We start from the raw sequence: 14522 nt of genomic DNA, 5'->3' as shown, positions 1-14522 counted from the left end.
CCTATTAAAAAGAGCCAGGGATTCCTGGAGAAATGGCTCATGTCATACCTGGGGCATTTAAAGTGCAAGGTGAACCTGAGATGGCTTTGTCAAAAGGCCATTAAGTGCCCAGGGCTTCCCTGGTGGCACAGTGGTTAAGAGTCCGCCTGCCAATGCAGGGGACATGGGTTCAAGCCCCGGTCCGGGAAGATCCCACAGGCCGCAGAGCAACTAAGCCCGTGCGCCACAACTACTGAGCCTGTGCTCTAGAGCCCGCGAGCCTAGAGCCTGTGCTCTGCAACTGGAGAGGCCACCACAATAAGCCCGTGCATCGCAACCAAGAGTAGCCCCTTTGTCGCAACTAGAGAAAGCCTGCGCACAGCAACGAAGACCCAATGCAGCCAAAAATAAATACATTTACAAAAAAAAAAAAAAAAAGGCCATTAAATGCCCAGAGATTGGAGGGGTAATGTCAAAGGACAAAAGGGCTACTTGAAGGGTTCCAACTGGCTAAATCTGGGATAATTAGAGCATCAGAAACAATTATCATAATTGTTTGTGACACACTGAATCACTCATCACTGCCAGTGACTCCTGCCTCTCAAAACTGGTAATTTAAGGAAAGACTTGAGCATGACCCTACGTGCATTCCCAGCCGATGAAGGAAAGCTCTTCCTTAAAGAATGCCAGTCAGTAAATGTAAATCCGCACGCCACATGGCGCAATCAAAACAAATAAAGAAAATCGCCATTTTGCAAATCTTGACGAAATGATTGATTCCGGCAAGGATCATCATCATTGGATCCCAAAACCACCAGATACAAGGCTGTTGGTAAACGGGCTATCCGTGCACTGCTGGTGTCAGTGCACAGGCTATCTATTAACTGCAACAGTAAAAACATACCTTACATTGGGAAGATGTGGTGATCAAATTCTGCATCACAGATAGTGAGTCAACCAGGTATTAATGAGACTTTTGTTGTGATGCAATATGAAATATATCTGTGAGGTGTTAATGTCAAAAATTTGTAACCTGAATATACCAAGCCTTTGGCCCTAATTGCAAATTTACAGAAACTACAGGAACAAGAAAAACAAACCACATGTAAACAATCAGGTACCTCCTGAAAGTCAGACATTCTACAACTGATCTGCTCTATTTAAAGAAAAAAAAAAAGTCCTGGAAAAAAATCAAAGGTGGGAAGCTGTTCCAGGTAGATGGAACAGACAATCATGTGTAAGGCTTGCAATGAGACTGGATCAATAGGGAAAATGGAAACATGGGCTGAGCACTAGATATTAGTACTGTTCATTTTTTGAGGTACATAATGTTACTGTGGTTGCTTTTATGAGATGCATGCTTAGTGTTTAGAGGTGAAATGTCTGTAAGTTACTTTCCAATTGTTCAGTAAAAAATATGGCAAAATGTTAATTTTTAAATCTAGGTGGATATACAATTTGTTTTATTATTTAACTTTTCTGTATATTTGCACATTTTCATAATAAAAAGTTGGAAATAAGACTGCCTGTTAAAAAAAACTTCAGGGCTTCCCTGGTGGCGCAGTGGTTGAGGGTCCGCCTGCCAAGGCAGGGGACACGGTCTTGTGCCCCGGTCCGGGAGGATCCCACATGCCGCGGAGCGGCTGGGCCCGTGAGCCATGGCCGCTGGGCTTGTGCATCCGGAGCCTGTGCTCCGCAGCGGGAGAGGCCGCAACAGTGAGAGGCCCACCTACCGCAAAAAAAAAAAAAAAAAACCAAACCAAAAAAACAACAAAACTTCAAAGCGTGGATCAGACAACTGTAAAAGTGGGAAAAACACAAAGATCTCGGATTCTCCACTATTATTATTATTGTTATTTTATAAGAGCGTCAGTTGCCTCAGTGTTTCAGTGGAAGACCTTATAAATGCATTATTTACATAAAACACACAAAGGTAGGAAATACAAATCAATGCAAAGAAAGGCGCTATGGACTGTAACATTCCACACATTCATTCCAGGAGAAAACAACGTTGTGTAAGTTATGAAGTGCTATTATAAAAATTGCATCTTAAATACAATGGTTATTTTTTAACATGATAACTATGGCATAAGCATAATTTGAGTATTATGCAACCTGGAGAAAATCTGCACTTTGTGAAGGATGATTCCGTGACATCAAGGTTAACTATTAGGAGGACAAGGGGAAAGCAACTTCTTGAAGAAAACACTCAACAAGAAAGACTTGAAGATGCTGGTACCCCAGGTCCTTAGCCACTGCCCCCCCCACCCCCCCGCCCCTGGCCAACCAGGTTTTTCCAACGTCCAAATGAAGCTGCATGGTCAACACATGCTTAAATTGGTATTTATGACACCAGAATTTATATCAGGTTTTCCTCACCTAGCTCAGGAAAACTTCCTCTGCAAAGATGTCCCATGATTTTTCAGGAATATCCCCATTGTTAAGATTTGGGGATTCTCATTCTTCATTTTTAAGTAGTTCCTGTCACTAACAAATGACCAATATTTGTTAAATATTTCTTTGCATGTATGCACCAAAAAGTATTTTAAATTTTGCCAATTTCACTCCGTATCAGTTACTTCTACCTTATTACTCAAGTCTAACTTGACTACTTATTTATTCATTAATTCAACCAACATAACTTGACCACCTACCATATGCAAGGCACTGAAGAAAGAAACAAGAACAAGAGGAAAGGTCAGCTCTCAGGACATGGTCTTAAATTCTGAGTGCAATGCTGTGGATAGTAAATAGTATTTTCACCCGTTTCTATTTGTGTTTCTATCAGTTTTCCTTTTATGCTGTTTGGGACCCCACAAACTCAGTTATTGTTGAATGATTACTGTATCAATGATAGTTTCTGCGTCAATTCTTTTTCCAATGAAACGTTTTTTCCCTGTTATTTTAAGAGTAATCCCTATTTTACTTACACATACAAGGAGTACCAATTTCAATTATCCTTTTGAAATCAGTCATTTCAGTTTCAGTTTCTTCTTATAAACAGGCTGAATTTTGCTTTTTAATTCAAGTAGTCATTCATTTTCTTAGGTAAACCAAGTCCAGCAACACTTCAGTTGTTATAACAGTTGCCTCTGTATTCTTTCCTCACCCTTACGTCTTCAATTTTTTCCCCCAACCCACTTTCTGCACTGAACTCAAACCTATTTTCCACTACTTGTTTTTTTCCTCATACTATTTAAATAGCTGCTTTCATTACTTCCTTAAGATAATGGGGCTGCATCTGGCAACCCATTTTAGCAGGTTTCTTAGGTTCATTCCAGGACGTACTGGTTAACACCATGTCCTTGACTTTATCTTTCATTACTTTAGAAAGCTTTCTATTGCTTAAACCAGCTGTGGTTTTCGGCATTTAAGCCCTGGAAGAATCCAGTTAGGAAGTTTGGGCCCTGAGCACAGCAGGCACTCAAGAAACGTGTTTCAAAGGAAGAAACAGACTTTCTACAGTTAAGTCACAGGGGAACTTTAAGGTATGAGTTTTGGAGTCAGGTGGGAAAAAAAAAAAAAGTATTCTTGGGCTTCCCTGGTGGCGCAGTGGTTGAGAGTCCGCCTGCCGATTCAGGGGACACGGGTTCGTGCCCCGGTCCGGGAAGATCCCACATGCCGCGGAGCGGCTGGGCCCGTGAGCCATGGCCACTGAGCCTGCACGTCCAGAGCCTGTGCTCCGCAACGGGAGAGGCCACAGCAGTGAGAGGCCCGTGTACCACACACACACACAAAAGTATTCTTATTTTTTTCCTTCTGGATGACAGTTGTCAAAAGCTAGTGAAACTAAGTCTAATATGTCTTACATATTAAGCTTGGGGGTTTAATCTTTGCCTGTAAATTTGTACACGTCTAAGGATTATAGACACATTAGCTTCTCCTAACAGATCATCTTTCATTAAGCTTCTCTTTCTTTAATGTTTCAGTATTTAAAGCATAATTAAACTGTGGTCACATAGAAATTGTTAAGATACTTTCAACTTTTTTTTTTTTTTTTTGCAAACCTACTGGCTCCACATGGCAGTTATGGTATAATAGGAAAAGGGAAATAAAAAGGGGGAAGGGACCTTTACATATTTAAGGCTTCAAAGCTGAGAAGAACTAAAGGCCTGAAAGCAGCTTTTTTTCTGTTACCCCAGGATTACTCTCTGGTGTGAAAGCTCTACTGGATGGAAGCTTTCCCAAGTTACATTCGTAAGGCCTCCTTAAGAAGTACTTGAAACATGGTAAGAGTTGATGAGTTACAGGATTTTGAGTACTCTTACTTTCCTAGGGTTTATTTCTGGAATGAATTAAACTGGTATCAAATAAAGGTTAAGAAGTGAATGTTTTCTTCTTAAATTTCACAGTACATTTAAATAGGTTATATCCACATTACTAATTCTGATACTTCTGCTGAGTGATAATCTAACCCATATTGCACTTCTCTTGAATAATGTTTCTAACACAGAATACAAAATAGAATTTTAAATGGTTAAGTGTTAAAACCTAAATGAAGTCTCCCATATGCATTAATTACGATGTTTGGCACCTGTATGAACACGCTGATGCTGAATGAGGTTTGTACTCTGGGTGAAGGTTTTACCACATATACGGCATGCATAGGGCTTCTCTCCTGTGTGAATTCTCTGGTGCTGAATAAGGCATGTTCTCTGGCTAAAATCTTTGTCACATTCGTTACACTTATAGGGTCTTTCTCCAGTATGAGTTCTCTGATGCTGATTAAGTGATGATGAATAAATAAACGCTTTCCCACATTCATTGCATTTATAGGGTTTCTCTCCAGTATGGATCCTTTGATGCTGAGTAAGATTTGCACCCTGTCTATATGCTTTCCCACATATATTGCATTTAAAGGGTTTTTCTCCATTGTGAATCCTCTGGTGCTGAGTAAGGTGTACACTCTGGCTGAAGGCTTTGCCACACACACTGCACTTATAGGGTTTCTCTCCGGTATGTGTTCTGTGATGTTGGGTAAGGTTTGCACTCTGGCTGAAGGCTTTCCCACATATATTGCATATATAGGATTTCTCTCCAGTGTGAGTGGTCTGATGCTGAATAAGAGTGGAGGAGTGAGCAAAGGCTTTTCCACATTCGTTGCATTTATAACACTTCTCTCCAGAATGAATCCTCTGATGTCGGATAAGGTAAGTGCTCTGACTGAACACTTTCCAACACTCATTGCATTTATATGGTTTCTTTCCTGTGTGTATCTTTTGATGCTGAAGGAGGTGTGTGCTCTGGCTGAACGTTTTCCCACACTCGTTGCATATGTAAGGTTTTTCTCCAGTATGAACTCTCTGGTGATTAATCAGTGATGAACTGTGGCTGAAGGTTTTGCCACACTCCAAGCACTTGTAGGGTTTCTCTCCCGTGTGTGTCCTCTGGTGGATGGTGAGGTGTGCACGCTGGCTGAAGTCTTTCCCACAGTCATCGCACTTGTAGGGTTTCTCTCCCGTGTGGATCCGCTGGTGGATGGTGAGGTGTGCGCGTTGGCTGAAGGCTTTCCCGCACTGGTGGCATTCGTAGGGCTTCTCTCCAGTGTGCATCCTCTGATGTGCAATGAGGGATGAGACGTGTCTAAACTCTTTCCCACATTCTTCACATTCATAAGACTTCTCTTTGGCATGGCTACTTTGGTGTTTGATGAGGGATGGGTACTTTCTGAACTTCTTCCCACACACATTACACTTATAAGGCTTCTCTCCGGGGTATATCTTCCTGTGTACAATACCATAAGAGACGTGACTGAAGGTGGCCTTGCTTTCGTCGTACACAGAAGTTTTATCATCTGGTTGGGTATCAAACTGTATCATTAGGTTTGAATGCTTTTCAAAATTACTTCTATATATATCATATTTATAGTCTTCTGCACGATCATCTTCTTCTGAAAGGACTGACTTCAAACTGAAATCTCTCTCATTGGTGGGAATTCTCCTGAAGGCCTCCGTTGCTTGCCCCTCCAATCTGTCATCATAGTCATAGGGTTCTTCCAGCTTGATGGTCTTGGTTCCATCCTTTGTGAGTTTAGAAACATTTTCCACCGGAGTACACTCTTGGGCTTCTGTTTCCCATTCTGAAATTTAAAAAGTACATAAAAAGTCTTCCTCTATTTGGAGAAAGGAAACTGCCGAAGCAGAAACAAAATAATGAACACAAATAAAATGCCTAAAAAGACTACGGCTCTGACAACCTCATAACATGGTCCTTAATGCTTGGGAAAGGAGAATAAAAGGGCAGAAAACAGGAGTAAATTGTTGAAGAAGGAGAGGCTCCTCCCTATTCAACACGAGTGTGGAGTTAATAGAATAGGTTAGGTCAGGCGACAGAGCTAAGAAGTAAAAATAGACGATAAACTGTGGGACAACCTGGGATGAATTTTATTACACAAACATTTATAATCATATAAGCTGTAATTTACATAATGGGTCATAAAGCAGGCTGACTGTCACCACTCCTCCTTCCAATCTACCCTGCACACTGTACGTAATATTCTGGAGGCAGTTTCACGGTGTGTGTTCCGTGTTTTAATACGTCTAGTAACTCTTACAGCCTGAAGCCATGGTTCTCAGGGGTACAATCCCCAGACCAGTGGCGTGAGCATCACTGTCACCTGAAATATGTCAAGTGACTGGGCCCCTCCCAGACATATTGAGTCAGAAAATGGGGGTGGGGCTGAGCCCTCCAGGAGGTTTGAATCACACTGAAGTTTCAGGATCAGCGGCTTAAAGGACAAAAGTTAAAGAAAGAAAAGTTAAAATACCTCCACTCAGTACTGAGACCCCAAATAATCTAGCCTTTTCTACTGTACTCCCTCCTCTATCACAACTCATATTCAGCTTAAAGTTCAAAGTTATCCACATAACTTACAACTATGTCCTTATGATCTTCTAAAGGTGCCACTAATTCCAGACTCCAGGCTTCTCTTATGACACCTTCTCCACCTACTGAAAAAGATGCTTATGGCCCAGCTCATGTTTCTCTCCTCCTTCTTAGAATCCTAAAGTACAGATTAGGTTGCATCATATGAAACTGCCTTTTTTGTAGGTCAATCTGGCTGAATATCAGCAGTTTCATATGGTCCAACCTAATAAAATATTGGGCCCATGGCAGAACTTGGCTTTATATTATTATTTCACAGTTTTGCGTGTTTCTTGTATTTCCAACTCAGATGCAAACTCTGGAAATGGCTTATGCTTCTTTTACATTTCCTTCAGAAAAGCACACATTTTTAAACCAGTCAGTTTACTGGTAATTCAGAAATTAAGATCATTAAGCAGGGCTTAAATATGTGTATATAACTAACTGGAAAGGACCGATTAGAAGTGTTAAATATCAAACAGTGGTGTAATATTTCTAGCAGAAGAGATCAGTGTTGACCAGGTAATGAAGCAACACTTTTAGCGCAGATCTGGTTTGGGCTGAACCTGAAAGAATGGCTGGGTCCTGTATGATGTAAAGACCATAAAGTTCTGAGACAGGAACGGCCATCGAAAGCCAACACTACTGCTCGATTTGTGAATAATCGAAGTTTCCATTCCCTCAGGTATGACTGATGAGATGCCCTAACCAAAGGTTCAACTTATACGTCTCTGACCTGATAAGAAAGTGAAATCCTCAAAGCCAAAAATCAAGTGAGAGCAGGAAGACCAGACGTCAGCAAAAGTTGAAGCTGGCTTCCTGAGACACTCCTCCATCCTGCTGACGACCTTCAGCTTCCCCTTGAGGGTGCAAGGGGCTCGGGGGCCAGAAGACAAAGCCTGCAGCCAACCTGGGGCAGCTGGCAGGAGTCTGCACACTCTGTGCTACACCCTGTATAAGGACAGGCTAGAAAAACAAACAAAACCCAAACACCTCACCTCTACAGAAGGAAAAGAGGACCTTGCCTTTCTCAGTTTTGTGCTCTTTGGTAGGAGCAAAATCTCCCCCCAAAATACATAATCATAAACTGCCCCTCTTGTGGGTTTACAGCCTTAATTCAACCTGAATCACCAAAAAACCTCAAGTGGTCCCAGATGGGCAGCACCTCCCAGAAGATGGTCCTGACTCCAGCAAAGGCCTAGCTCCATCTTGCCATGGGTTTTCTCAGTGTTGAGAGTGTGCTGAACTCTCTCCCTAAAGAATTCACTGTATATTTTGGGTCATTCTGCCAACTAAAGCAAATAGGCCATAAATTATGAGAAGAACTAGCTTTTCAAGTAATAGGACCCTCAAAATACCAGATGACCAGATAAAGTTAACTTTTTAAAAAAGTTAAGCAATTCACTCTAAAGTAGAGTATTATATTGTCATTATTGTTTAATTTGCTGTTAATGCTAGATTCCAGCATCAATACTGGTAGACATACTAGAAGGCAGCGGCTGAAATTAAAAAAAAAACAAAAAAAAAGGGAATAGGAAAGCAAAATGCAAAAGAGTACAGTGTACTTCTTTTGTATACAAAAGGAGAGATAAGACTATATTTATGATTTATCTCTTCAAAGAGAAAGACAGGAAGGATAAACGAGAGATAAGTGAGCCCTGTAACCTACAGGAAGTGGACGGGAACAGGGCAGAAGGGATGGGAGTGTACACCTTTCTATAGTTTTGACTTTTGAACTGCGTTAATGTTTTTACATACTCAAAAATGTAAAATTAAAGAAACAAGAAAATACTAAACTTGAATACAAATGTAATCAAACAAGTTTAACTGTGTATCAAACTGTTAAGATAACCAGAAAGGAAGAATTCAAGTTAACTCTGAACCCAGTATCCTCTATATCTTTAGTGGAATATATTCTAAGGACATGAAGGAATTTTGAACGTTACCTGAGCAGTCTGTTATCTGACAGATAATGATATACTTCTGAAACCATTTTTGTGTGATTATATGACAGAGCAAATGAGCAGATATACTGATATTGGGAACCAGATGACTCATTCTGTGGGAAAGGAGGTAGAAAACAGATATGGGGAGGTACAAGATAGACTGCCCTTGTGGTGCTAGATTTGAATTCAAGTCACCAGTATGAACTCAGGATTCAAAAAACCTACAAACAGGGCTTCCCTGGTGGCGCAGTGGTTGGGAGTCCGCCTGCCGATGCAGGGGACACGGGTTCGTGCCCCGGTCCAGGAAGGTCCCACATGCCACAGAGCGGCTGGGCCCGTGAGCCATGGCTGCTGAGCCTGTGCATCCGGAGCCTGTGCTCCGCAATGGGAGAGGCCACAACAGTGAGAGGCCCGCGTACCACAGGAAAAAAAAAAAACAAAAACAAAAACAAAAAACCCCAACACACACACACACACACACACACACACACCACAGCTCTATCTACTGAACAGATCTAGAAGCAATGGTACCCAGAGTAGTGAGCGCACTCACTGCCCAGATCCTGGCCTCTCATCACTAATCCCCACTAAGACGAACCACTGTTCCTTAGAGAAATTCCAGGTCTAAGGTAGGCATGAAGTGAGCCCACAGACCATTCTCTGCCAGAAAGCAAGGAAATGCTCAAAGACTAATGGGGACGTCTCAGAAGGACTTGATCTGAAAGGCTCCCATCGCTGAAATTTGGGACAACTGAGCAACAAAAACAAATACCCCCCCCCACTGGAATTAACGGACTAACAATACATTGAATTTTTAAAAATTCCACTAGTCCATAGTGACATCTACACATAAAAACGGGGTGAGAGGGATAGGTATTCCTTACAGATTAATCATTTAGAAGAGATGGTGGAATTAGAAAATCACCATTTTGCAACCAGCAATGTAATAAAGCAAGGATCCACAGAGGATGCTAAGAACCTTCACTGGAAGGTCATCAGGGAATAGAACAGTCACGTGACCTCTAGGTGTCGAGCCACAGGTGACAACACAGATGCAGGAACCAGGTGAATGCGGCAAACAGGTGGGGACTTCTGTCTGCATAGGTCTGGCTTTATATATTTTTACAATTTTTGATCTTGCAAACATGTTATCTTTTGCAATAATTAGAACATAAAAAAGAAAGGAATGAGGAGAGTGGAGGCAGGGGGCTACAGAATTTTGTCAATAAACAGAATAAAAGAAACTCAAAAAGAAGTTGAGAAGGTTTGAAATTTAAGATTTTAGGGGACATTCATACATGCTTAAAAATAGAGGGAGGGAACACACGGAAAGCCCCAGACAAAACTCTAACGGAGGGAACCCAGGGGTCATGGAGAAGCACAAAATAAGAGGGGGGTTGGGGGTGGGTTGGCAGCGTGTAAAAATGACACCTGGAAAATCTCTTCCGAAGACGGCCTCTGTAAGGAAGCAACGCCAAGCAGCCCAGTGTTCTCAACAGGCTGGGATGTCTTTGTGCCAAGTGACTTGGCCACATGCGAAAACACATCTCACCATACTTAGGATAGTACAGGCTCTTGAGCACAAAGAATCTCATCGGCTGGTGGTTCTCTCACCTGGACTAGGGCCTTCTAAAATTTCTTTTATCACCATCCATGGTTCTTCCAATATGGGAATCACGGTTGGTCTGTACACTGTAAGTCCTGTTCGGGAGGAACAGAGTGAGTTTTACCCTGGAGATAAACAGTTGTTCAAGTTTTCCTACCTGACTTCTTACCCATGAGGACAGATCTCTACAGGAAAAGAATGGTTCACGGACATGACCTCATGAATGAGGTCACTGTCCTTTTCGGAGCTGGGACAAAAATTTCCTGCACGCCGGAGGATGCACGCCTAGAGATCACGGGGAAGGAGGCACTGGGCAGGACGCGGCGTCGGGTGGTGGCCCTGGGAGGCTGTGCGTTGTACCTCCTGATGACCTTTCACTTAGAAACCTTTCATTTGGGAAAAGGGAGCAGAACTTCGCCATTTCTGTGCCTGAACGGACAAGCACGCTCACCTCTAGGCCTGACCATTTTTAACAGCTGAGGGGAGAAAGACTCGGGTGTGTATGCAGGGAGGAGGGCCGGGCATGGACGACGCTCACCTAGAGACACCATGTTCCAGTAGTTCTGCAGCGTCACCGTCTTGTACAGTTCCTTCTGCACAGGACGCATGAGCTCCCAGTCCTCCCGGGTGATGTCCACGGCCACATCTGTGAATGTCATGGATTCCTGAAACATCAAACGTGACTTAACTTGGTTCAGGAACTAGTAGGAAGGGGACAGCGACAGCACAGGTGTGTGTGTGGTGGGGGAAACCAGAGTCTTGAGCGCTGGTAGGACCCTAAAAATTACCTAGTCAATACCTTTACCCAATGTATGGATAAGCAGACCTGAATGGCCTGAGGGGAAGTCTGAAAACAAAGTAGAATACATCAGTTTCAGTGCATGCGTTGGTGGCTCCATCTTAAAGAATAAAAGGATTTAAACATTGATGACACAGAGAGAATGGTTTGACTTTCAAGCATTGCCTTACAAATAAATTAAATGTGTTACAGTTTGACATTTTAAGGTATTTTCTGTGCTCTATGATGGAATGCAGAGCCCTTCCTTCTTCCCTCCTATCTATCTTTCTATCTATCATCTATCTCTCTATCTCTCTACTTTTGGCTGTGCTGGGTCTTAGTTGTGGCATGCAGATCTTTTGTTGCAGTGCGTGGGCTCTTCGTTGTGGCGTGCGGGCTTCTCTCTAGTTGTGGCACACAGACTCAGTAGTTGCGACATGTGGACTCTCTGGTTGTGGTGTTTGGGCTCCAGAGCGCGTGGGCTCTGTATTTGCGGTATGTGGGCTTAGCTGCCCCACAGCATGTGGGATCTTAGTTCCCCAACCAGGGATGGAAACCGTGTCCCCTGCATTGGAAGGCAGATTCTTATCCACTGGACCACCAGGGAAGTCTCCCTTCTTCCTTTCTAAAATAAAACTGGTACCAATAACCACACTGAACTACTGTACCTGTAGATACATTTCACAGTCCGGTAAAGTTAGCATCCCTCTGCTCTTCCTTCCTTTGTTTAAAAAAAAAAATTCTTGCTTACTCCCACATGTTTTTCAAATAAACTCTGTAAGTTTCTTTAAAAAATTGTACTGGGATTTTTCAAATCACATGTAAGTGTATAATTTAGGGAGAGCTGGCAGTCTTACAGTATTCAAGGCTTCTTTCATGTCTACAGAATAACACAGGACTGCAAACCTTGTACTACGCTTAGTCGTAGTTATTTTAAATGTGGGGGTAATACTGTGAATGGAACCTTTTATTTCATTTTAGCATCTATCTGATTTTTATGTATATTTAAGAAAGTGATTAATTTTTGTATGCCATTTTCTGTCGTGGTCACTTTACTCAAATTCTCTATTATTGTTTCTAACAGTTTTTCCCTTGATTTTCTTAGGTTTTTTTGTAAACATTCATATTATCTACAAATAATAATTTACTCTGGTTACCAATTTCAGACCATGTATATTTTACAGTGTATTTTACAGTAAACCTTTCTCTTAAGATGGCCTGAGCTGCTCTTCCTTAAAATAACACAGACTCGTAATAAACAGTAACATCAAACAATACATGGCCTTTAATTACTTGTTAACAAAGAAAAATAATAACTATTGTCTAATCTTCCTGTGATCTTCTTGATCACGTACTGTAATCCAGGCTAACAGGTCTCATAATATTTAATTGTCACAATCTAAGAGGAATATTCATTAGAGCTTAGTAACTCAGGCTATGAGTGGTTAAGTGTCTTGCCCCAAATCACAGGTTCAGTGGCAGAACCAGGAAGCAAATCTAGATCCATGTGGCTGTGGAGGTGAATCCCTTAACCTCTATGCACTACCACTGCTTTAAAGTAAAAAAGTGAGGAAAGGGATATCACGGGAAGCAATGGATCCCATTTCCTATACACGGCATTCACCTACCTTAACAGGCCACAGTGACTTAAGGAGAAAACCTGAGGCTTAGGTCCTTCATAGGACTTCTGGGGTCACAGAAGGTAGAGGGCCAGGTTAGAAAATGTCCTCACACACTAGGAAGGCATTTTAAAATCAGAGAAGAAACTGACACTCACTTTGGTCACGAAGTCATTGAGCCACCCTGCCTGGAAAGCTTGTCTTCCTTTGGGGTCTTCCTCTGGGGTCTCCCGGGAAAGGGTGGAGCTCTGAGGAACAGCTAGCAAAGAGAAAGAGACCGTGGTGGAGATCAGCCCTGTTTGAATAGCCTAGGAAACTCTTCACCAATAGAAGCCTACATTTTCTTAAAGCGAGGAATCAGAAGGAAACCAAAAACAAAGCCCCTGCTTCACAGAACCAGAGAGAAGGGGCAATGACTTATCCTGAAACTTGTCCTGTTTTTGAGCAGGCTTCAAAAACGAAGTCTGCTCTGGGATGCTTCAGAATATGTACCAAATTCAGAGTTTTCTACTAAACCCTTGCACAATAGAAATTTTGTGAGCTGTCTTTTTACTTAGTAAAGAAATATTCTCTGGACACTTCTCTACATATTTGGAAGTATGTTACCATAAAACCCAATTCACAAAGCAAACGATTTATTGGCAGAATGGTTCAAACCTCTGCAGGGAAACTTCCTGAGGGCGCACATAGGGGTAATTTGGTTGTGTCTGGCCACTGTTTATGATACGTTCTCTGGGTTTACAGAACGTGTGTTGGGTTCCGAGCAGTTGGAAGAGGAATGCCAGGTGGGACGGGGCTCAGTGAAGTCTGTTCTCACTTACTCCCTGACCTCCGTTTTTCTAATCACCTCAAAGGGCTGCTCTCTGACGCGATGGCTGTCTTCTTGGACCACCCAGGACTCCTCCTCTCTCTGCCCTTACAAGTCTTACCTTCTTCCTCTAGAATCTGAGTCAAATCCTCCACCAGAGTCACCACTTCCTCGCTGCTCTTCGGGTACTGGGACTTCACCCAAGTCCTAACCTCCCCAGGCAGGATGCTCAGGAATTGCTCCAGGACCAGCAGCTCCAGGATTTGTTCCTTTGAGTGAATCTCGGGTCTCAGCCACTTAAGGCAGAGCTCTCGGAGCTGATTCAATGCCTTTCGAGGACCAGCCAGGTCTGGGTATGGAAAATTCCTAAAATTCTGCCGACAGGTCTCAGTGTCACGCAGGAGTCTTGAGGCGAGCGTTTCCTTCTCAGCACTGCGGGGTCCACTCTGAGCCTTGTCCGGCTTCCACATTAGAAGGACTTGGGCACGTGACGAACTGGTCGTCCTCTTGCTCGGGGAGAACATGGCTACACACAGGAGAGTCAACCCAGCAACAGCCTTTATTTCTCCAGGAGTGAGCCGAACGCTTGAAGTCGCATGCTAGAACCACAAAGGCATTTACCAAGGGCTGCTGCGGCCAGGGGCAGGACAGAGGCAAGGTAGAGTTAGCAGTCTTCCTTACAAACTCTGAGCCCAGAACTTGTAGGGATGGCTAAGAGACCCTGAAACACAAGAACAGACACAAGGTCAAGTATTCCTGGTGGGCTCTGCCATACGCACAAACAGTAATAGGCAGGCGACCCACAGTGTACAAATAAACACTGAGAGTCTACCGTACTCTACCTCCCTGATATCCTTAAGACTTGTAAAATAGATGCAACGTGCCCTGGGCACGGGTTGGGGCTGCCATAAAAGGCTGGTGA

The 14522-nt window shown here is 42.9% G+C and overlaps 1 protein-coding gene across 1 annotated transcript; it reads right to left on the bottom strand.

Annotated features, from left to right (window-relative positions):
• Window positions 1-2261: 2261 nt before the first annotated feature.
• Window positions 2262-14312, bottom strand: ZNF287 (zinc finger protein 287). The gene is made up of 5 exons (XM_030861361.3): window positions 13722-14312; window positions 12951-13051; window positions 10934-11060; window positions 10404-10490; window positions 2262-6058 (listed from the first exon to the last, which is right to left on the bottom strand). Exons 1-5 carry the CDS (start codon window positions 14122-14124, stop codon window positions 4494-4496), a joined length of 2283 nt encoding a protein of 760 aa, XP_030717221.1. The 5' UTR covers window positions 14125-14312; the 3' UTR covers window positions 2262-4493.
• Window positions 14313-14522: the final 210 nt, after the last annotated feature.

Source organism: Globicephala melas, chromosome 20 (genome assembly GCF_963455315.2).
Source record: "Globicephala melas chromosome 20, mGloMel1.2, whole genome shotgun sequence".
NCBI lineage: Eukaryota > Metazoa > Chordata > Mammalia > Artiodactyla > Delphinidae > Globicephala > Globicephala melas.
The sequence above is the reverse complement of the archived record's forward strand: the minus strand, read 5'-3'. Positions and strand labels throughout refer to the sequence as shown.

What these genes read in the sequence shown, in the direction of transcription:
- ZNF287 (XM_030861361.3), bottom strand. Translation starts at nt 14,124, where the DNA reads ATGTTCTCCCCGAGCAAGAGGACGACCAGTTCGTCACGTGCCCAAGTC. An exon ending in TCAGATTCTAGAGGAAGAAG is followed by an intron (nt 13,052 to 13,721) that starts GTAAGACTTGTA and finishes TCTCTTTGCTAG; the next exon opens with CTGTTCCTCAGAGCTCCACC. An exon ending in CTGGAACATGGTGTCTCTAG is followed by an intron (nt 10,491 to 10,933) that starts GTGAGCGTCGTC and finishes CCTCCCGAACAG; the next exon opens with GACTTACAGTGTACAGACCA.